The sequence below is a fragment of the Centruroides vittatus genome, unplaced genomic scaffold (assembly GCF_030686945.1).
Source record: "Centruroides vittatus isolate TY-2023 unplaced genomic scaffold, ASM3068694v2 contig_806, whole genome shotgun sequence".
NCBI classification, from domain to species: Eukaryota; Metazoa; Arthropoda; class Arachnida; order Scorpiones; family Buthidae; genus Centruroides; species Centruroides vittatus.
The window spans coordinates 151,577-176,704 of NW_027122524.1; the positions used below are offsets into that span (position 1 = coordinate 151,577).

Genomic DNA, 25,128 nt, shown 5'->3' on the forward strand with positions numbered 1-25,128 from the left:
AAAAGTACGCTCATGTCTGCAAATGGATATAGCTGAAGTGATCCTACACACAGATTCAACTATTGCCATCGCTTGGATCAACACTCCCGCATATCGCCTGAAGACCTTTATTGCGAATCGTGTGGAAAAGATCCAATCTATTACTGAAGGCTGCCACTGGAAACATATAACTTCCCACTCCAATCCTGCAGATGTAGTTTCTCGGGGTTTAAATCCGCAAGATCTACTATCCATGGAATTATGGTGGAGTGGAGTGCAGTCTCAAGTAGCACCAACCGTTCAACGTCAGGATGAATATGCCATCGACACTTCCTCCGATGAAAAATATCTATCTGAGCTTAAAAAACAATCGCATGTTAATTTGGTGTCAGTGTCAAGCTCTGACCTTGACAATACCCTGTTTGAACTTAGTAATAATTACATCAAATTAATTCGCATACTTAGTTATATTTTCCGGTTTCTACATAACATAAAACACGTAACTCGTCGATTTGGCCCTTTATCAAGGAAAGAACTCCAAGAGTCCAAAATCTATTTGGTCGGCAAAGTACAAGGAATGGCCTTTGCTGAGGAAATAAAAACATTGCAAATGGGAAGGAATCTAACGAAGGGTCAATTAAGCAGATTACATCCCTTTCTAGATAAACAGGGTCTAATGAGAGTCGGCGGTAGATTGAGCAATTCAAATTTATCATTTGATAAAAAGTTTCCAATTCTGCTACCTAAAAATCACAAGTTAACCCACTTGATTATGAGATATTATCATCTGAAAAATTTGCATGTTGGTGCACAGACTTTACTTTACCTCGTCAGACAAGAATTCTGGCCTTTAAGTGGAAGAAACCTGGCCAGAAGGGTGGTACATGAGTGCCTCGTTTGCTTTAGAAATAAACCCAAAGTCATGGAACAAATCCTAGGAAATCTTCCTTCGGAGCGAATGACTCCAAGTCCCCCCTTTAAACATGTAGGGATTGATTTTTGTGGTCCCTTTCTTATTAAATATAAGGGACAAAGAAAGGGCACCTATCAGAAGTGCTACGTCGCAATCTTCGTTTGCCTTGTGACTAGGGCAATTCACCTTGAAGTAGTTACCGACCTAACAACCGAGGCAATGATAGCAACCTTGAAAAGATTTTTTAGCAGAAGGGGTAAAAGTGCGTCAATTTGGACAGATAATGCCACAAATTTTGTGGGTGCCAGTGCGGAGTTGAAACGCCTACATAACAAAATTGTGCTGTTACCATCCATCTAGAAAGAAAATGTGATTCTCCTTGGTGACCTACACGCGTCATTTCTGTTGTAATTGTTAAATTTAAATTTAATGTTTAACATTGTTTATTGAAGTATTACTTCAATGCGGGCCGGGATGTTGCCGCCTCGAGCGCCACCGTATTTTTTGTGAGAAGAAAAAAAATGATAATTAAAAAACGTTTGGAGACGAGAGTTTTTTGTAACGGCCAAGTAACGGCCAAGGGCGTCAGCCATATTGTTTTTTTTTTCTTGTTCTTGTGTAACGACCCGCAAACCGCATTAAACTTTTATCAAACCGCAAGTGTTTTCTTTCATATTTATACAGTCCATTAAAGATCGACAAACAGTGATTTTGGACGGATTCGATGAAATTGTAGAAAAATCTAAAATTATAAATTTCATAAGAGATGAATCTTTCGATATTTCTCGAACAATGACTATTTTGGTAACGAGTCGACCTCAAGCAGCGGAAGACATCAGAGAGGACATGAAGATGAGAATATTGATAAGAGGGTTCTCTTCAGAATATAAAAAAAAAATATATTCAATTAATGTTTAGAGAAGATAAAAGGAAAGCGAACAAACTCATTTCTGCACTGACAAAAAATGACTTTTACAGAGAAATATCAGAATGTCCTCTGATGTTGCACATGTTGTGTTGCCTTCATCGAAATGGAATAATGGAAAAGCTTGAAACGATGGCTGATTTATACATCAGAATATTTACTCTTATAACTGAACGTTACATTAGGAAAACAAATCAAAAAAATAAATTTAAAAGAGGAAAATCTTTTATGGGAGAAAATTTGCTACTGAAATTAACAAGTTTAAACAATCGTATAATCGGTATCATGTCAAAAGATTTAATGGGTTGCTTTCGGAATGAAAAAGAATACAATTTCATCACTGGACTGGACATTCTTACTCTGGATTCCTTTTCTGAATGCGATAATATCATTTGTTACAGATTTGTTCATCGGACATTTGGCGAATTTCTTTCAGCTTTTTCTTTATATATGGGTTATATTCCATTTCCAGATGACACTTATAATATGGAATTATTATTTTTACTTGGATTTTATAAGGCTGAACCTTTACCCGAAAAGTTTTTAACATATGTAGACAAAGGAATGTTCACACCTGAATTCATGCTCCGCGCTCACAGACAAATCAAACTGAAAAGAAGTTGGGAACAATTTTGTTTTCATTCAAAAGTGATATTTCGTTATTGGAAATTACTGTTTGATTTTCGAAAGCTATTTGACTTGTATGAATTCAAAGAATTGTATTTATATTTCGAGGCCAAAAAAGGACACGAAGAACGTAAGGATTACATACATTACTTCTCGAAATACGGGGGTTTTATGAAGAATTTTAAGATTTATCTTGTTCTTTCTCTTCACAAAGGATTTTCAAATAATTTATACGATATCAGAGAACCTGTCTCAGGCATTATCGATTTTTTTCAAATAATGAATGTAATTAACGTAGACATTTATTTTATTGGCGTAAAATATCTTATGGGTGGTTATTTCATTAGGTTCATCAATGTAAAATACAATTTGTATTCGTCTGAAATCCGGAAATTATTTAATGTAAGTGAAAATGAGAAGTTGGTTGCATTGGAAACTATAGACATTTTCAAACATTCTAGAACTTTCATCCTGTCATTGGAACAATACGAAAATTTACGCGATCGTATCTTATTATAGTCATTCAGAAATCAGGGTTAATGTGAGCCTAGGTATAAAAAATGGCGGCGCTTCCGGTCGCCATCTTGTTTGCACACGCAAATGTGCAAACAAGATGGCGACCGTCGACAATAACCTAAACGCGCCTATATTTAAACTTTTTTAAAACTAAAACATTTTTAAAACGTAAATTTGCTACTTACTTTTTCCCCTGCTTTTGGTTACTTTTCCTACTCTTGGACCAGAAACGAAAAATAAAAAAGTCATCATACTACCTATAAATTTAATCGATGCATGGACGAAGTGGATTACGAGATTCTATACATCAGTGGTTCGAACAAAATTTGCCTGTATTGTACCTGTACATAAATTTTACTCCTCTTAAGAACTGCAGTCTTACGATTCACATCTCTCGCCTTTTCATCTACGATAGGCAGCGTCTCCATAGAGGGTGGCACCTGCGATCCACGGCCACCTAGCCTTCCATGTGTCGTTCACGTCGTCTTTCGGGTCGGAAATCACTATTACATATCCTTGGTTATGACAAATTTAACACGTTTAACACACATTTGCACACTTTTAAACACATTTAACACATTTACACACTTTAAATGCAAATTTGAACCACATATAAACCCTTTACAAAATTTTTACCTCACTTACACAATGTTAACACACCTTTAATACATTTTTATATTTAACATGCATTAAACACATTAAGGACACGTTTAGCATGTTAATTACCATTGACAAACTTTCCTCCTCGATAACTTTAGACTTCGAGTAAATTGTACAAACTTTAAAAAAACACAGACACTTTTAAAAAAATAAACAACGTGCATAACCCGTCTACATCGTAACCAAAATTCGAAATTCACATTACTCTTCATGTTTCCTGTACGGAATTTTTTGATATATATTTGAATACGAATGCATCATTACTGTCAGCGCCATCTGCATTTCTTTTCTAAAAACACTTGCCATCGAGGTTACCGGAAGCGCCGCCATTTTGTATACCTAGCCTCACATTAACCGAAAACAGAATTTAAGATGTGTTATGACGTGGAATTCTTTTAAAATATATATTTGGTTTTCTATAAAAGAATCGTGTAACCTCTATTTATGAAATTACACGTATTTATCAGTGACAAACCTTCGCATAATGAAACGGATAGACTCGATTGCTGAACGTTGTGAGTCGTCGGTTAAAACATTTTTGTAAGATTATAACATATGTAAAAAATAAATAATTGTGTTTATATGCATAGTATGAGTCTTATGTTTCAAATTGATTATATATATATATATATATATATATATATATATATATTTATGCATGTTTTGCAGTGTTACAGGATTGTAATAGTAGTTTTCCTGTTAAATTAAGCATCAAAAATACTGGTATATTAAATTCAATTGTACTATTTGTGAGTAGAAATAAAGATGAAATTTCTATCGTTTAGTACGGTAAACAAGATTGTTTACATTACTAAATACTATATTTCGAAATAGATTGTTTTTCAAATTTTAAATTAAATGATAAGTGCAGTGAAATTTGTAAGTACTCGGGATTTTCTGAATATTTTAGCTTTTATAGATTTTACGAAAGTATTAAATTTGAGTTAAAGATGATGAACTTGGTCTTGTAATTAAACAGAATTAGCAAATACTACTTTAATAGATGTTTCGGCAACACGTTAAATATACGGTTATTATCAAATACATACGAAAACAAAGAATAAAATACATCAAACTACCCGAAAGTATAAATTTTACTCAAATCAAGTGTGATAAGTACAGTCGATTCCGCTTAATTGAGCCACCGGTAAATTGGGCCAAATCTCGAAGAACGGAAACCAAACTAATAAACTAATACATAATTTAAACGCTTAATTGGGACAGTAGCAGAAAAGAAAGTTAGCAAATTTTGATGTATTTTAGTGAAAATATATCAACACTACAAATACTATTGTCATGTAGGCCTAACGATTGGCAGAGACAAAGCAATTTTGTCTTTCGCTCGGGTTGATCGGTTTTTCCGGATGGGATTAGAGGGACGTATCACACTTGGATCCCATCTGAGGCGGATTTGAATGCGAGCTACTGACTCTGCTCCGGATTGGACCGGACAATCTTCTTAAAAGTGAAGAGACAAAGACTCCTGGACAATTTTTCGAGGTCTCTCGATTGAGTTGGAAGACAGCTAGAGTTTCCTTGGAAGGTCTTGAGTGCATGATTACGTCTAGACTTGAACAGCAACCACCTGATCATTGGGACCAGTATCCGGAGAGAATTGTACGAATGTTCCCGCCGAAGTGGGAAACTGTGCTCAAAGAAACACCGTAAGGTGACTTTTAGACAAACTGTTGGATGAGAGAGATTCCTTGGAATCTCTCTCATCCAACAGTTTGGATGAGAGAATCTCTTGGAATCTCTCTCATCCAACAGAGACGAGACTACGAGTGATTTAGACGACGCAATGTTGACAATAAAGGCCGTAAAATTACTTTCGGATGAATCTAGACACGCTCTAACTAAAAAGGGAGAAAGGAAAGACCGTTCAATCAGGAACGGATTGAACGGTCAACCTTTGTTTACGTCACTACTAATATTTGGCAACACCACGTGATGCGAATAAGTTATCTATCGTCATGGGACTTGCAAATTTATAGTACAAATATCTTTTATATTTTGGTTTAATAAAGCATTAAAATAGGTACCTAATTATGATTTTTACCTACTTGTTTATTCACCTACGTATTACGTATTTTATTTTAGAATTTATTATTAGTTCGTTTAATTGGGGCAGCCGGTTAATTGGGCCAAAATGAATTAGTCCCAAGGTGTCTCCATTAAGCGGAATCAACTGTGATTGTATTTGCTCTATGAAATAAATTGCAGAAAATTAAATAATATAAGGTAAATATTGAATATGTCGATATAAAAATATCGATTACATTATAAAATTATTTACACTTTTTTTGACTATAAAACCAATACACAAAATCAAAATTTCGTCAAGTTTATTTAAGATTATTCATTTATATCTTTTAAAAATTTTAATAATAGATAGCAGTGGTTAACAGTAAAACCTCTCAAGGTTAAAATACAATTTCCTTTTAGAATTGTGTGAAACTACTTCCTTTATTGGTCTGATTGTTGTGTTTGCCTGCAGTTACTAGAGCAGTTGCGTGCCGTGACATTTGATGATAGGCAAGCTGTGTTTCTGTAAGAAGCCGACTTACAGGGGGCGATCAATTGATTGCGCGTCAGGGCCCGTTCGTATTCGTTTGTTCGATAAGCCAGTAAAAACCGTATACTTCTTTAAATGTATTTTTAATAGATTATCTGATGTACTTAATAAATAAGAAAGTTCAATATAATTACCTCCGTTATTAGATTCAATAAATTCCCTACGCCCTCTAAATGCCAATTCTCGCTTTGAGAAAAAACATATAACATCTATTAATTTAGATATACCTATTAATCGTAATTATCTCGTTATAATTTGCAATATTTATTTTATATTGTCTACCAATGTTAAATTCTATTCCTCTTTGATTTCCAAATTGCTTCAATTTTACGAAAGAATCGTCATTCGTCATAAATTTTATCGTCAAAATGTCGAAATTTTTTTGCCGACGTATTTATATTTAATTTAGGCATCGGTCTTTCTCTTTTAATAATGTTTTCTTTTTCATTATACGGTCTCGAGCCAAAACTTTTCTAAAATAAATTTTTGAATCACTAGCCACGATATAAAGGCTAAAATTAAAATTATCTGAAAAACTTACTTGGTAAAACAAAATGTGTGACGAATATACATGCCTAATACAAAAAATTCTTCAATTGTATGAATATACTTTTAATGAAACTTATAATTAAATATAACTTTGTGAAGAAACGTACATAAAAATAACAAAATATTCTTTACTTTTTAAATCTTAAAACAATCCACTTAGTGAAATAGCTCCCTACGAGTGGCTAATGAATGGAATCAGAGACGGTCCAGGTAGGTGTGTGCGTGCCAAATCCCGAGGGTGCCGATACCGGTCAATGTCAAATGCCTCTTTTGTCGCATCACTAGTATATATCAAAGGACGCGACAGGGTTGTTGTAGATTTTAAACGTTTCTCACCATAGCTGTAAAAATCTAAATATGTTAAACTTAACAGATTGTCTGTCGTTCGTTTTCTAACTAATTCGTTTTAAGACCAAGTGTTTACGGAAATTTCCAAAATTTACAACTTTTCGGTCACTCTCATTGAACTGGAGAAATTTCTGTCTTTATTACATCTAATATTATGAAGAGATCAGACCCCACTGTACTCGGCAAGAGATTGGTTCGGTTAAGCTTCTGTTTAAGTAAAATTTCGGCTCTTTCATCAGGGTTTTATTTATGTTTCTAATTTCCTAATCGCTTAATTATTTAACTACTTCTTAAGTAGAAATAAGTCGAAACTAGTTACTTTGTACTTGGATATCTGTAGTCTTGGGAAAGAAGTGGAAAGAAATTTTTATGACAACAGATACATAAATCGTAAATTTAAGGAAAATAAATTCTAGAGCTTTTTTTTGTACTATTGTACGTCTCGTTTATTAAATTCGGTTGTAAATGATGCTGCCAAAGTAACAGTTAATTTTTTAACATTATACTAGAAGTGTACACGTTTTTTCTGCATCCCCTTACAGCTGGGACGTACTAAATCGCAATATCACCGGTTTAAAATTGAAATCCGTAAGTAATATAAGATGGAAGAGCGGAATAAACGCGGAATAAATATATCAAATATTTTAATGGATTTTTTTTAACTCCCGTCAACTATACAGAACTATCATAAAAACATGCCAGTAAATTCCTATCGGTTGGGTTAAGTTATAAATCTAGTCTAGAGTGGGCAACCTTTTTTATAACATGAGCCAGAATAAATTTTACGTTTTTTCCGCGGGCCGTAGTAGTTAATTGACGCCTTCTTGTGACTTGTAATTTTCTTAGTCTGCAAATACGAAATAAATAAATAAAAAGTTAATTACTACATTTATTTCTCTTATCGTTTTCGAAAATTACAAAGAATTGGAAAAATAACTATTAATTAGTTATTTTTCCAATTTAATAATCTATTAAAGATCTCGCGGGCCGGATAGAAACTTTTCGCGAGCCGTAGCTGGCCCGCGGGCCGGGGGTTGCCTGCCGTTGATCTAGTCTACTCACGATTCACATAATCGGGCGAGGGCGGCCGAACATCTAGCAGGCAGGCGGCTAACAGCTCAGAACCGGTCCGGGATATAAAATTAGATGCTTTATGCGTGTGTTGCTTCTACCAGCTAAACCGGGTGAGGTTGGTGCTCTGTAAACTGCATGCGCCAATGCCTATATAATCTGGCTGATTGGAAACTGACTCGGTTTCGACACTCCTTCCGTCACCGAATTATTCGAATATACAATAGCAATCTTATTGTTTTTTTTTCACATGTAGTATAGAAATTGGTAAAAGATACATAATGCAGTTATAATAAAATATTAATTTTAATTAATGCAAAGTACGTTAAAATATAAACATTTATATTTTATAAAATACAAGGGAAGGTCATTGGAAAGTGAAATCGGCGCTTCTACCGCTTCCAATGACGGCACGCCACTGTACTAGAGATGGCCAACTGCTAGTTTGATAGAAAGGTAGTAATTAATACAGGTATACCTTTCTAGTCACTATATTTTTAGGGTAATGTTACCGATGTTACTAATTACTACTATTTAAAACACAGCGACATGTCTAATCGTTTTGTGTTAACATCTGATGTTGTATGAGATGTTAACACAAAACTGGAATGTGAAATAAAACTTTAAGAATTTACTTCACTTTAAAAAAAAGTAAGTTATTTTTGATATTTTTTAAAATCAATTTATTTTACAATGACTAAAACTCACGTCGTAACTCACTATCGAAATGCTTAAAGCACTTATCTGATCTTTAAGGGCAGAGGCCCGCTTCTGCTTCGTCTTCAGACAAACATTCGAATTTTTTAGTGTAGTTATTCGAAATAGGGAGTGCATTGTTCAAACCATTTGATGTTATTAACGTATTTATAATCGATTTCTACCGCTTTATACAAATTTTGTATATAAGTCTTAGAGCCCTGATGAGATGGAAATTTTAAGTAATCACAACAAAATATATGAAATTTATTTAGAATAACGCTTAAATTTCATATATTCTATAATGAAAAATTTTCACGACACTTAATAAAAAAACGGATGTGATCGTATCTTACCACGGATTTACTTCCTTTCCGAAGGTGACACATCTTCCGAATGTATGTGTCACCAGGAACTTTCATCTGTTTATTTAAAAACTTAGCATTGCCTAAAATGAGCATCGAGATCAAAGGGTACAATTTCGACTAACATCGAAATTGACACGAGCGTTCGCCGACCCAGCTCCTTCCTATCAGCGTTATTTAACTGTGTTCCTTCGCTGCTCCCTTCACCGATCCGTTAATCGTAGGCGCCCTCAGCTACGAACATTTGATAGTGAACTGCCCTCATCAAGGAACCAAATTCTCCATCTCGCCATCGCGATCTCAAGACTTCAATCAAGCCGATCAAGGTATTTCGCATCGCGCGTAATAATTAAGGTCCAGATTTTTGGGTGCATTTTCAGAATAGATTGGGTGCTCGTTCGGGTGCTTTTTTCCTGTTTTGGGTGCTTTTAAATGCTGTATTATTGAAACAAAAACCAACAAGGAGTATTATATTTGCAAACTACATAGTTGCTTATTGCAATTTATATATAAAGATGAGCATTGTAATTTAGAACAGTAACCATTTCAATGTTCTTAAAAGTGAAGTTTTCTCGTTTGGAGGATAGAATGTCTTTATTTTGTATAAAAAATAGTGTAAAAAATATCTTAAAATTGAATGATTAAAAAATTTTTCGAGTTAATAAAAGAGTCAGGATCCCGTTTGAGAAACCCTAGTTGTAGATGCTCTTCAAATTTGACAATGCTGACAACATGTAAGGTTTTTGATCCGTAACGACAAGCCAAATCATATCTTACTAGACACAATTTGGCCATAACTTGACGCAAACATCTTTGAAAGCTTGGAACACTGCAGTTGAGTTCGTTTTTTCAAGCTGGTACATTTTGAACAACATTGGTTGTACTGTACTGTACATAGCACCGGTCAGAAATGCATCAAGAACGTACAACACGTACCGTTTTGTGGAATCCGTTGTTTCGTCCGGTATGAACACTACAGAATTGTCACCGACAACGTTCATGATTCAACGTTCATGGCTTTTTAGATGTGGTTTGATCATAAACTGGTTTCACGTAGTTTTTTCTAAGCGTGCTTTTGTCGAAGACAAGCTTTCGCACTTATTGCAGATTTTCAGTGAATCTGTTTCATTCTTAGAACAAGCCCAGGGTTTGGTTGTTTAGTCCAGAAAAATCCTTTTTTCTTTTTTTCTATCGACAATAGAAGAGAGTAAGTGATTATCGTATTTTTCCTCAGCATATGTGCTCCGATTTAACGAATTTGTTCTTTTACCCCCTCAAGTTCATGAATAAAAACTACCAAAAAAAAAGAGATAATTGTCAACATATTCTTTGAAAATGTAAAGAAAGCGGAAAGTTGGGTGCAAAATATGTAGTTTGGGTTCTAGTCATCGTTTTGGGGACATGTTTGCGTTTCGGGTGCATTTGGGTACTAAACAATTTGGCAATGAGTAGGTCTACTGCACAAAAACGACGTAGTTTATCTTTTTACACTCTGTCCCTTTCAAAAACAAAGTGGGTGCGGCACCCAACGATCTGGACCTTAGTAATAATGTAAGGTCTTTGTCTCGGCTAGGAACCCATTAACTTCGTAAGGTCTACTCAATTATGTTACGCTATATAGCTTTATATCATTTAAGAAACTATATAAAAGCTATAACTAAACTCTCTGTTATACTATGTGTAATATAACAGAGAGTTCAGTTATATATACTATGTATTCAGTTAAATATACTATGTATACGTGTATACATAGTATATTTATATTAGTAAAAAAGTAATTTTCCTTTATAATTAACCCTCGGGGTGCCTGGTGAAGAAATTTCCGCCGAGCGCTTGGTGGGGTCCCACAGACCCCAAAATAAAACACTACATTATATGGCTTGTAAAGATAATTTCAATGTTATGTTAATATATATATACAATAGGTTTATTAAGACATATTTAGAATAAAACAATCATTGATTTACGTGAAATATTTATTCACGCGACTACATAATACAGAACATCAACTTTTTTGTTGTAACAAAAATGTTAACTTTGTTTCTCTAGAAATCATGATGTAATATCATTATAATTTAAGTATTTTGGCTTCATTTTAATGGCACTTAATATAATTATTTGTTAAGGCATAAAAATTAAGCTTCTTCTGTTAAAATTTGAAATTGAGAATTCAGGCATTTTTCCCATAGTAATATCGCATGTCTCATGCAAATAAATCTGAATCATTTTTTACAGACGCTCAGTAGCTGCTTAAACGTTTATCTACTGACAACGTAAACGTGTTATAAATCAAGCAAACACAAAAAATACGAATTTTACACAAAAAATATTACTTACACTTTTGCAACGCGGAGCGACTGGTGGGGTCTGTGAGGCCCGGCACTTATTCGACCACGTCTTGTTCGCAGGATATCGCGCGATGAACTAAAAATTTTGTGGGGATCGCAAGCGCATGAAGAGAACTGAAGCTACTAATAACCTCAAGTCGCTAAATCAAATATTAAAATAGTTATGAACTTTTGAAAATTAGTCGGGACTCTCAGACCCCACCAGGCACCCCGAGGGTTAAGTTAATTTAAGTTAAGACAAACTTTATTTCTTTCTGTTGCTCACATTAGTAAGTGATAAATCTAGGGAATGACATGTTTTAACTTATATTGGGTCTTCACACGGGAAAATCTTAGACTATTATATGCGGTGTTAATTGCCTTTTGTTTCTCCTACAAAATTTGATTTTCGGTGGTTACTGTGTTTTCATATGTCAAGACAATATGCCCCCGGTAAAAACTGAAAGCTCGAATCGGTGGCAAATTCTAGCTGAAAATATTATTTTTATAAAATATACCTACATAATATGATCTTTGAAGTGTAAATTTTCAAATATTTGGCATAAATAAATAAGCAGTAATTACACAGACTTCCTGTTAAGTGTCAATTACTAATAACTACTACATAAATCTTTAAGCATAAAAAATACTATCTTTATAAAATATAAAAAATAATTAGCTTTTATATCTACACAATACATATATACAGAGTAAAATATTACAGTAGTCATTGAAATTTATTAATGCTTATTAGTGCTGAATAATTCGGCTACAACATGATCTTGCATAGGAAGACCTGCATGCATAGCATTATAAACGAGTTTTATATGTAAGGTAAATATTTATGTTTAATTTAAAATCATATTTTTTAATAAAAATTGGAATAAAACGAATAAATCTGTGAAAATTTTTAAATATTATATGTAAATTATTAAATTTGAATTATAGAAATGGCAGAAGCAGAAGTTTCAAATGAGGAGAAGAGTATCGTCGTTTGTCCAGTCAATTACGAACAAGCTGCAAATGTAAGACGATAACATGTATTTTATTTTACTCTATAGACCAGAGATCACCGAACTACAACCCGCGAAGTCAGTTTATCCGGCCCATCGCCTCACAAATGAGCTAAAATATAATTATTTATATGGAAATATCATAGATTCTATGATATTTTCATATGTAAAGATGTTGTAGGTAAATATTGTAGGTAAATAAATATATTGGTTGTCTTTATTTTTGTGTATTCAGTGTACGTTATTGAAAAAAATGACTATGCGACCGGGCTCGAAATTGTCTCAGTTATGTGGCCCGCTGTGAAAAAAGTGTGATGACCCCTGCTCTAAACAATTGTTTTGTAATATAAGTATCACTTCATAATGACTGGAGGACTGTTTAATCTCGTTCAAAAAACTGAAATAAGTAGATTTGTTATTTAACTTCACAATAGCAATAATAAAAACAAATAACTATGATTAAATTTAATGTTTCTTCATACATTATGACTAATGAGTAGCTCTTACAATAGAACAGTGAAGAGAAGTACTTTCAGATACTCGTACTCAAACGGAATGTTTTTATAACGTTATAGTTCTGCATACATATAAAATACACTTTATATTCTTAATTTAACTTTCTTTAAACTGTTATGTAGACTAAACCCTATAACCAGTATATTATTTAATTACAGGCAACGAATGGAGTGAGGCAAAATGAAAGAATGTTTAAGGAACTTCTAAACGGTAAATGCTTCTGTTTCTCTCTTTTTTCTCTTTGAATAAACTTTTAATAATCATTTACTGACAGTAAATTGTTATCTTTTAATATTTTTCACAGAGATATTTGTTTATTGGAATCATTAACTTAAGCATGAACATTTTATATAATTTATGGATCAACTTTCACTACGATTTAATTCCTGTTTAGTTAAACTTACAAAAATAATTCAATTGGACATTAATTAATTTCAGTTGAGGATTGCATTCAATATCCGACGATGTTCAAGAACTGTACACAAGTTCTCATTTGACCGAAAATAGAAATTCATTCTGAAAAACCGAATGCAACTTGCTTAAAGAAAGACGAAGAGAGGAATGGTAAATGCTTATATATTTTGCCTAAACTAGTAGTATTTAAAAAGAACACTGTACTAAAAAAATTCGAGAAAATTTATAATAACCACGAAATAAGTTTCTTTATAATTAGGAATACTAAAACGAAGTAAAAGAATTAACACAATGTTTTTTACTTATAGAAACGTTCGATAATTGCTTCCAGAAGATGAAGGAAAAATATGTGACTTATTTTTCCTACATGAGATCTTTTTTCTGGGAGAGAAAGAGAAACGATTTTCCACTAAAGGATTATTCTGTAGAATTAACTGTAGAGAAAACGAATTTATTTGGTAACAAAAGCGGAGAGAAAATAAGTCTGAATGAGATATTTGCCGTAGTACAAGATGGACACCAAACCATTTTAGTTACAGGGGATCCCGGTTATGGAAAATCCACTTAATGCAAGAAAATTGCGTACGATTGGGCATCCACCAATTATCTCCAACGTTTTCAATTAACTTTTGTTGTAATTTTAAGAGAATTAGGTGATAAAAGTGTAGAAGATGCATTACTCGATGATATTCACGAGTTAACTGATAAAAATTGGAAAGTGCAAGATAAAAAAACTGAACGTTTTGGTGATTTTGGACGGGTTCAATGAAATTGTAGAAAAATCTAAAATTATAAAATTTATAAGAGAGGAATCTTTCGATATATCGCGAACAATGACTGTTTTGGTAACGAGTCGACCTCAAGCAGCGGAAGACATCAGAGAGGACATGAAGATGAGGATTTCGATAAAGGGGTTGTCTCCAGAATATCAAGAAAAATATATTCAATTGATGTTTAGAGAAGATGAAAGAAAAGCGAACGAACTTATTTCTGCTGTGACAGAAAACGACTTTTACAGAGAAATATCAGAATGTCCTCTGATGCTGCACATGTTGTGTTGCCTTCATCGGAATGAAGAAATCGAAAAGCTTGAAACTATGGCTGACTTATACATTAAAATATTTACTCTTATAACTGAACGTTACGTCAGAAAAACTAATCAAAACGGTAAATTTAAAAGAGGAAAATATTTTGTGGGCGCAAATTTGCTAATGAAATTAACAAGATTAAGCAGAAAACAAGATATAAACGTTATCACATCGAAGGAATTGGAGTCTTTATTTCCGAATAAAGATGAACACAATTTCATCACTGGACTGGACATTCTTACACTGGATTTCTTTTCTGAATGCGATAATATCATTCGATACAGTTTTGTACATCGGACATTTGGTGAATTTCTTTCAGCTTTATCTATTTATATCGGTTATATTTCCTTTCCATATTTTATTCATGAAATAGAATTATTATTATTAATGGGATTTTATAAAAATGAACCTTTTCCCAAAACGTTTTTAACATATTTAGACAAAGAAATGTTCACGCCTCAGTTCATGCTCCGCGCTCATAAACAATACGAAACTTTACGCGATCGTATCTTATTTCAGTCTGCCAGTAAACGGAATTTAAAATGTGCAATAATGTAGAAATTTTTTAAAATATATATTAGGTTTTTAATATTCTTAAAGCATGTGAATTCCACCTTACTCTCTCATAAAGAATAATTCCATTTACATTTATATGGATTAGTAAAATAACTGAATATTTTTGGAAAATAATATAAAAATTATACCTGCGCTACTGAATAAAATGCAGAAAAATAAATAATTAGAAAGTGTACATTGATAAAAATATCGGTCGTTTCTTATTAAAAAACTAGTTATATACTGTTGGGAAATGATAACATTATACAGGGTGTATCAGAATGACGTTTTAAAAATTTGGGGGATTGTAGAGGATAAAATTTTGAACGTTTTAATATAAGGAATCTATAGCCGGAAATGCGATATAAAGTTTCTAAAGCGGTAGGAAGTGCTTGACCGCCCTTCACTTAGGTAGCTACCCTTCCTCCATTGACGTCATGTTATTGCTTTTGACAAATTCCTCTGGGGTTATGTAAAGTCCTTTGTGTACGCAACACCTGTAGGAACAGTTCATGAGCTTACGGAGCGCATCTTTACAGCATTTAATACCATCAGAAGGGAGCGTGGCATCTTACAGAGAGTCGGACAAAACATGGACGTCGGCCGTCGTTGCACATGATATACCGAAGTTGGTGGTCGTCACATTGAACATTTACTCTAAAGTAGTGCAACCACTAATTCGATGTACAGTTTGATTGTACTCTACTGTTTTGTCAATAAAACTTGTCATAAATACTGTATTCTTCTATTTCATTCAGCATACCGATTGCAAAGTGCAAAGTGCTGTAGATAACGCTCTTCTCACTATAAAACAATACACAAGATTAGCATTTCAGCACGGTTACACTTATCAAATTATATTTTTTCAAATTTTCTCAATAGATGGCAACAGTTAACAATAGAACATTTCAAGGTTAAAATATAGTTTCAGTTTCGAATTGCGTAAAGTTTTCACCTTGCTGGTGGGCAGATTGCTTTTAGTTATTACAGTTAGAAGATCTCACCTGTTAATTAGTGAACGTATTTGATAGAAAGACAATGACTAATAGAGGTATACCTTTGTAGTTATCACATATGTTCTAGTAGTGATGTCACAGGTTACCGACTGAATGTGACTATTTTTAAAAAATCTTCGTGTTCTCTGGTCGATGATACATTGAATATTATATAATGGTGTCACTTAATTTACTTACGACGTCGATGCAGTCACGCGCTACTTATAAGGTGATTGGTGCGGCAATGACGGTGCACGTAGGTAAAATCTTTCTGTAATTTATAAAGTATAAATAATTAAAGATATATTACTATTTATTTATAGTAAATATGTACTATTAAATTTTTCAATAAATAAATAAGTAAAATTTTAAAGCTTAATAATTACAAATTCTTAAGCTTTAAAATTTCACTGCAGATTCGTTACACAGTCACATTTATGTATTCGGTGTTGAACATATTCAAGTGTATTGTGTTCTACCAAATTTAAGAATTTTATAAGCATTAAAATCAGGTCATAACTCGATCTGCAAACTTCTATTGCACGTGTCAAATTCTCTTGCTATAACATAGGCCACAGCCTGCGTGTAAGTAGTATGTAGTCATCTCTCAATATTCTCTAAATAATGTACATATTCTTAATACGCAACCTTCGCTTCAAGTATATCTTCGGGAGTAAATGATTAATAATCTTATCAGTTAAATTTTCCGCAGATAAAGAACTTGATTGCTCAGTGTTATGAAATACTTTGCACGTCTGTAATGAGTCATTTAAAAATATTTCTGTCGTGCTGGATCCAGGTCGAATGTAAATAAATGGAAAACAAATGACTGAACTTTTCATACATACAATTATATTACCAACCGCATTAACAAATGTGTGAAAATTTTCCATAGATTTAATAACACTACTCTTATCAATTATAATTTTTATACTTATATACGTTTTTAGATTAAAATAACAATGATTTTAAATGAAAATAAATATTAATTATAGTAAAAATTTAAGATTTTTATGCAATTTAATAAATATTATCGTGGCGATATGAAAATCCCGAGTATGTTTTAATCGGGAAACAGGGTGCTGGCCCTCGGGGTATACGTGAACTATCAAACTCTATGAAACTGTGAAATCGGGGGGGTGCCGAATAAGTCGGAACCCCTCTCGATTGTCACCAATGTGTGAGATCCCGGGGAGGTAAGAGTTTGTCGTACCTCTTTTTCCGGCGACTCACGTGTCCAGGATGGCTGTTACGTCGACGGCGCGTTACGCGTTACGCGAGTGGAGGAGGAGGAAGGATGGGGTCGACGATAAGGCGAAGCCGACAGTCAAGAAAGACACCATTTTATAACAAAACAAGATTTATTAAAATCGAAACGAACAAAACTATACGTCTACTCTCATATACACAAAGGGGCCGGAGAGAGAGAGTTTACAAATATTGGTTCATACCTCTATAAATAGCGTAATAGTCGGAGTCCAGCGAAGGTCCCTTAGGTAAATATTCACTTCGAAGGGATAGAAATCTTCGAGATGACGGAGAGTCAAAATAATGGCCGCTGGCACGTAGAACCTTAAAAACTCGAGGCGGGTCAGTGGCACTGGGCAACGTAGAGACTTCGGGCTCGGTCGACGATACCGTGCGATTCGTACTGGAGAGACGATCGGAGAGCCCTTTAGGGGGGAAGGAAGCGTCTTTTATAAGTTTTGGATGGGAAAACATGTCACGTGAGCGAAAACGAATCACTATTAGGGCCATAGGTGTTCCCGGGATATTAAATAAACGACTAGTTCGGACGCTAACTATAAACCATCGTGCAAGATGATCTACCTGCTCCGAAGGAATAACGGTTTGTTGATAGTTAGGGGACAATCGTTGCCATTCGAGGGTCAACAATTTCCCGGGTATGGAATGTTGTTGATTAAGTCGTTTATAACTGGAGTGAACAAATTCAGAAATTTCTAGGTTTTTAACTTCCAGATTTCACAAAACCATAGAACTAACCAATACTATTGGCTATACTATCACTTGTATAACAGGGCACTTTGCACTGTGAAGAAATCTGTGAACAGTTTTGTGATAAATTTACATGATTACATGATAAGAATTTATAACGAATATTCATGAAATCTTACGCTATTTTATAAAATATTAAATGCCTTTTGTTTCTGCAGTAAAATTTCATTTTTGGCAAATTGTGAACTTTCTTCAGTCAATAAAAATATGGAAGATGCGATGCTCGGCTTGAAATTTCTGACTTAAAATATTGTTTTATGACGCATACTTACAGAAAATGGTCTTGTTTCAAGCGTAATTTTTCAAACTTTTTGCCAGTAAAAGTAATAAAAAGTAAATTACTGTACATATTTATACAGACTTCATTATAGTATAGTCTTAAAGTTTATTTATGTTTATCAGGTGCAGGATAATTAGTCTATTACGTGTTGCATATGAAGATCTACACGAGTAACGTTACATTCAACTGTTGTATGTAAAATAAATAAACTTATGTTTACTTTAAAATAATAATGTTAATAAACTTGAAGTTAAAAGAAGAAATTCATTAAATTTTTGTATCTTACAGGTACATAATTTAAGTTGAATTACGAAAATGGCTGAAGCAGCAGTTTCAAGTGACGTTGTTGCAGTTGTTTCTCTAGTTAATTACAAAGAAGTTGCAAAAGTAAGTTGTCAAAATACATTTTATTTAAATCCAAATAACAGTATATTGTTTTGAGATACAACTAATATTTCGGAAGGGCTTAGACTTTATTTAATCTCGTCCCACAAACTGAATTAAATAGCATCGTAAACTAGGTATGATAAGTCTGTGCAAATCAGTAAAATTTAGGCTAACTCAGGAGAGATTATGGCTAGACCCACAATGGCATTTATTAATAAAAAGAGGGCAAAATAATAATAAAAAATTTAAAAACGCCCGCACTAATCAACACTTAAAAGGGAAACACAGTTTGATTCAACTCGTAGACAAATTCTGTGCCCTCATAACATTATAGTGGTGCATTAAATTTTACATTGGTTTAATAATAGTATACGGTTCATATTCATATTTCTATAAACTACTTTGTAAACGAATTCAAAGAGTGTAATAAATATTATATTATTACAGGCATGCAACGAAAGGAGACAAATTGAAAATATATTTAATGAGGTTGTAAACGGTAAATGCTTTTATTCATTTTCCTTTTATGCATTAAACCTTTGTATTAGTATAATGGAAATATTCTACAATTCTCCTTTGTGCTGGTTATCTTGTTCTTTGTAAGTTTTGTAGGGTACGTAAAAATGCGGTACGTTTATTAATTAAAATAAAAGGTGTGTTTAATGCTTAAACTTTGTAGCGTGTGAAAAATTCATTATATATATAGAAAATTTGAAACAAATCTAGGAAAATAGGAATATACGGAAATCCAGAAAAAATTATGTGGAATATTAAAAGGCAATAACATAATCTCAGTCAATTATTGTCTATTACACAGAGATAATTAAAGATTTATGAAAGTTTTCTTTACCCAGAAAATTAATCATATTAAATAGATTTACATAAACAATTTTTTTCATCATTTAACTATATTAAAATCACAATAGCACAATTCTAAATCGGTAAAAAATATCTTCAATTGCTTATTTATTCTAGTGGAAAAATGTAATCAACATTCGACAGTGCTGAAGAGCTGTACAAATGTTCACGTAGGAACGAAAATAGAAATTAATTTCGAAGAAACTAAAACAACTATCTTAAATAAAGAAGACGAAAAAAGAGATGGTAAGTGCTTGACTTAACATCAAATACAAACGACACATTTTTGTAATTCAAATTTCCTAGCTGTTTCGTACCGAAAATAAATATTTGTATCACTCTAATCTTGCACAGCACGAATGTCTACTGGCAGATAAAAGTAGCTTCGCTATATCTGAAACAAGGATTTATTTAATCTCAACATAATACACCAGTTTACTGGGCCGAGTGACGACCACCGTTGTCGGCATGGCCAATCTGATGACGAATATATATATAAAATGTCCACTTAGTTCGTACAGAAAGAGCAGAAATAACAGAGTTTACATCGATAGGTAATTGCAATTTTATCTCCTGAAAGTGTACGAGCATAACTATTGCTAACAATGGATAAACCTGGCGATTGTACTAAAAATATCTCCATTCAACGTTGTCTACACAGGCTTACAGCAGGTTACAGTTCGAGACATAAGAAATGCATTGTATAAAGCTGGAAATTGTGTACTAAAACTCGCCACATTTGGAGCTGCAAGCGACGCTGGTTTCGTTTGTACGAGATTTTCATGCTAGTGGACATATTACAGAATGCTGAATGTGAAAGTGTATAAACTGAAGACTATAAACAACGTGCTTAACGTAATGAATTTGCAATATTTCCTCGATAAACCGCACTGTTTCAGTTCCTGCACGTGTAAAAATTACACAAATTACGAACCGGCTAGTCTATGTTACTGGCAGCGCCAAAATTGCCATTGTTAGGAGTTTTGTATGTAAGTTATTTTCGACTAGTTTTGGGCTTTTCTTGTAATCTCACTACTCAAAATTGATTGAATTTGAAGTGTTATATATTTTTGGTGTGATCGAGCTGAAGTACTAAAATCTGCGCCTGTTCTGGATATAACCATTGTAATTTAAGTATTGTGAATTTTTTTACTTTAATATCTTTCTGGTGTTGAGGTAAACCTAGTAAAACGGGACAGGCTATTTTAATATCAATGGTATTCTTCAGCGATGCGTATCCGACGATATTTGATAATATATGAATCCGTTCATCTAGTAAAAAAGTAATGAATTGTACCTGAAAATAAACACTGGTAGTTCGACATTGCAAAAACAAATTAGCCGTAGAAGTAATTAACATTTATTTTTTGTTGTATTCTAAGAGGACACGAAATTCAATTATAATGCATTGTAACGGAATAGCATGGAGTCGATATAACACCAAATTTATAAAAACCGTAAAGTATCCTAAATCAATGTAACTCTTTTTACGTTAATATATATATATTAATATACTTATACTATACATACTACATTAGTAAATATATACAAAATTTATATATATAACGTTACGATCAGATTTTCTTTTAAAACTCTATACACATGAACACCGAGAATAACAGGAATTTTTACCATAGTATAAGTTAGAAATTTTTATAGTTTCAAATACGGAAATAAAATAAAATGAATTAAGATGATCTTTAATGAAATTTTACGTTTCTTTTACTTATAGAAATGTTCAACAAATGCTGTCAGAAGTTGAAAAACAAATACGTAACTTATTTTTCCTACATGAGATCTTTCTTGTGGGAAGGCAAAAGGAACGACTTTCCATTAAAGGATTATTTCGTAGAATTGACAGTAGAGAAGGCAGATTTATTTGGGAAAAAAAGAGGAGACAAAATAAGTTTGAACGAGATATTTTCCACAGAGGAAGGTGGTCATCAAACCATTCTAGTGACAGGAGATCCCGGTTATGGTAAAACCACTCTGTGCAAGAAAATTGTATACGATTGGGCATCCACCAATTATCTCCAACACTTTCATTTGACATTTATTGTCGTTTTAAGACAATTAAATGATAGAAGTGTGAAAGATGTCTTACTCAATGAAACGCATGGAGACTCTTCGATGGATAACGATTGGAAATTTCAAGATAAAGAAATGAACATTTTAATTATTTTGGACGGGTTCGATGAGATTGTAGTAAAAAGTAAAATTCTAAAATTTATAAGGGAGGAATCATTTCGATATTTCTAGTCGAATGACGATCGTGGTTACGAGTCGACCTCAAGCAGCGGAAGACATCAGAGAGGACATGAAGATGAGGTTTTCAATAAAGGGGTTTTCTCCAGAATACCAAGAGAAGTATGTCCAATTAATGTTTAGTGAAGATGAGAGTAAAATAAATAAACTTTTTTCTGTACTAAAAGCAACCGACTTTTATAGAGAAATAGCAGAATGTCCTCTGATGCTGCACATGTTGTGTTGTCTTCATAAAAATGGAGAAATGGAAAAACTTGAAACGATGACTGATTTATACATACGAATATTCTCTCTGATAACTGAACGTTATGTTAGAAAAACGAATCAGCAGAACAAGTTTAAAAGAGGAAAATATTTTGTGGGAGAAAATTTGTTACTGAAATTGGGAATGGAGAAATACTTTATCACCTCAGAAGACTTGAGGAATTATTTTCCAAATGAAGATGAATACAATTTTATTATGGGACTGAACATTCTTACTCTCGATTCTTTCTATGAATATGACATTATAACTGTATATAGCTTTGTACATCGTACATTTGGTGAATTTCTTTCAGTTTTTTCAGCATGTAGCGGTTATTTCCCATTATCACGTATAACTTACACTGTACAGTTTTTATTCTTATTGGGGTTTTACAAACATGATTTGTTACCTAAAAGATTCTTAAGAGTTTTAGAAAAAAAATTATTTACTCCTGAATTCATGCTCCGAATTTACAAACAAATCAAATTGAAAAGGAACTGGGAAGAGTTTTGTTCTCATTCAGATGTGTATTGTTTTCCTTCGAATTTCGGTCATTTCCAAGAGCTATTGACATTGTATCAATTCAGAAAATTATATTTATATTTTACTGACTCCGCGATTGCGTATGAAGTGAAAGAAATAACGCATCGCTTGAGCATTTCCGGGTGTCCAAAGAATTTTACAATTTATATTATTTTGTGTGTTGACCACGAACCTTTGATTCAATGGGACATCAGAGAATCTGTTTCACGCATTATCTATTTCTGTCAAACAAGCAACGCAATGAATTTTGACGTCTTTTTTATTGGCGTAAAATTGTTTTCTGATTCATACAAAATGTTCAACGATGTAATTTGCAATTTGGATTTATCTGACAACGTGCGGAAATTATTAAAAGTAAGTAAAGACGAAAATTTCGTTGCATTGCAAACTGGAGACGATTCAGAAGTTATTGGCAGATACCTTCTTTCATTAGAGCAGTACGAAGTTTTACGTGATCGTATCAAATTTAAGTCAGGCAGTAAACAGAATTTAAAATGTGTGATGATGTAGATGAGCATAAAATACTGTATATACGTGATTTTAAAATGAGATAATAATTTAAACTCTATTTATAAAACTACATTTATTTTTCAGTGACGAAGTCTGTCGTAAAGCCTAAAATATTAAAACGATATGAGTCGTGTGATAAAACATTTTTGTGAAATTATAGGTAAGATTAATGGGAAAGTAAGTGATATTACTACTTTTACTACTTGTACGCAGTTGTTTTCGAATCAAATAATGCTTTATGTTTTCATAATGACAAAACATACAGTGAATGTAGATGTTGTTTTCCTCATAAATGGAACGGAAACAAGATTTGTATAAATTGTTAAACAGTGAAATAAATTCGATATTTAATGTATAAATAAATTAATTCCTCCTCTTTCAATCCCCACTATTTGATCTTTCGTCCCGTGTGGCTAACCCAATTCTTACAATGGCCCATAAGAAAGTCACAATCCACCCACCAGGAGGACTCCGTGTTGTGCAGCAACGCTTTCCCCATTTAACACCTTACTGTTTCTCACTTCTCTCAGATGTCTTCTGCGGCACAAGAAAATCTCAATCTGGCTGGATCTACCTCCACTAATGTATGTAACCAGTTGGTTCGCTTTCTTCTCAAAGTAGGTGTTAACTAGCGCAAGGTCAAAAGCCACAGCATGATCTACTAGTCTTTCTCCCTCTCCATTCTCCCACACTCTCTTCACAAGAACTTTTCACATTCTTTTTCTTCCCATTTAAATCGCCCCACAGATTAATCTCTCGTTCATAGGAACACACATTATAACTTGGTCAAGATCTGTCCAAAAGTTTGTCTTTTCTTCTTCTGCACTATCTGGACGAGGAACATACACACACATAATCGTAATTAAATTTCTACCAACGTCCAACTTAACGCTCATAATTCTATCACACCTTCATTTAATCTCACATACACTGTCTTTCAGAACTTTATCAATTACGATACCAACTCCATTCCTCCCTCCTTTATTCGCTCCACTCACAAACAGCTTGTACACTTCACCAAGTTCTTTAGCTTTATTTCCTTTTCATCTTGTCTCTTGCAGGCACAAAATGTTCACTCTCCTTCTTTGCATAAATTCCACCAACTCTCTACTCTTCCCATTCGATGTTCCGATGTTTAAAGTACCTATTCTTATACCTGTCTTCTTCCTTTTTGGAAAGAATAACGGAAAGAAATTAAGCCTAAATGAGATGTTTTCTATACAGAAAGATTAACACCAAACTATTTTAGTTACAGAGCATCCCGGAAAACAAATAGTTACAGAGAAACTATTAGTTTTCATTCGAAAGTGATGTGTTATTATTGTAAACACGTTACTTATTTCCAAGACCTGTTGAAGCTGTATGAATTCAAAGAATTATATTTCTATTTCAGTGAGAAAGTAGATAAATACGATGTAACTATGAATGACCCAATTTACTACTTGAACAAATGTACTTTTCCGAATAATTTCAAGATTTTTTTAATCCTCCAAGTTAATAGATCGTATTTGAAAAATAATTATACCAGAAAACCTGTTTCACGTATCGAGTTGCTTCATAAAAAGAACACAAATAATTTGGGCATCTTTCTTATTGGCGCAAGTTACCGTCCGTGGTCCCTGTATTTTTGATGATAATAATTGACATATAACAATTACAAGCACTTTTGTAATGTACTAATGAATAATAAAAATAAACGCTGTGTTTCTTAAGGTGTGTTGTATTCTTAACAATTGTTAAGGCTTGAATATGAATACCCAAGAAAAGTGACCACCATTATTATTTTTTCATTTCATTGTCACTGGGAAATTACGAGTGATGTTGAACTTCACACGTGTTACTGATGACCTATGAATTATACAGAGAGTTTCTAAACGATCTGAATAAGACGTA

General features: G+C 33.2%; 2 protein-coding genes across 2 annotated transcripts in view; both read left to right on the forward strand.

Moving 5' to 3' along the window:
- LOC136982093 (NACHT, LRR and PYD domains-containing protein 9-like) overlaps positions 1-22,094 on the forward strand; it is a 29,517-nt gene extending 7,423 nt beyond the window's left edge. Inside the window, exon 3 of the mRNA XM_067278518.1 lies at positions 21,406-22,094. Within this exon, the coding sequence (XP_067134619.1) occupies positions 21,406-21,932 (527 nt within the window). The 3' untranslated portion in view covers positions 21,933-22,094. The remainder of the gene's footprint in view (positions 1-21,405) is intronic.
- Positions 1,615-23,225, forward strand: LOC136982091 (uncharacterized). Its single transcript, XM_067278516.1, has 2 exons — positions 1,615-2,979; positions 23,212-23,225. The coding sequence occupies exon 1, from the start codon at positions 1,803-1,805 to the stop codon at positions 2,961-2,963; it is 1,161 nt and encodes a 386-aa protein (XP_067134617.1). The 5' UTR covers positions 1,615-1,802; the 3' UTR covers positions 2,964-2,979; positions 23,212-23,225.
- The last annotated feature ends 1,903 nt before the right edge of the window (positions 23,226-25,128 follow it).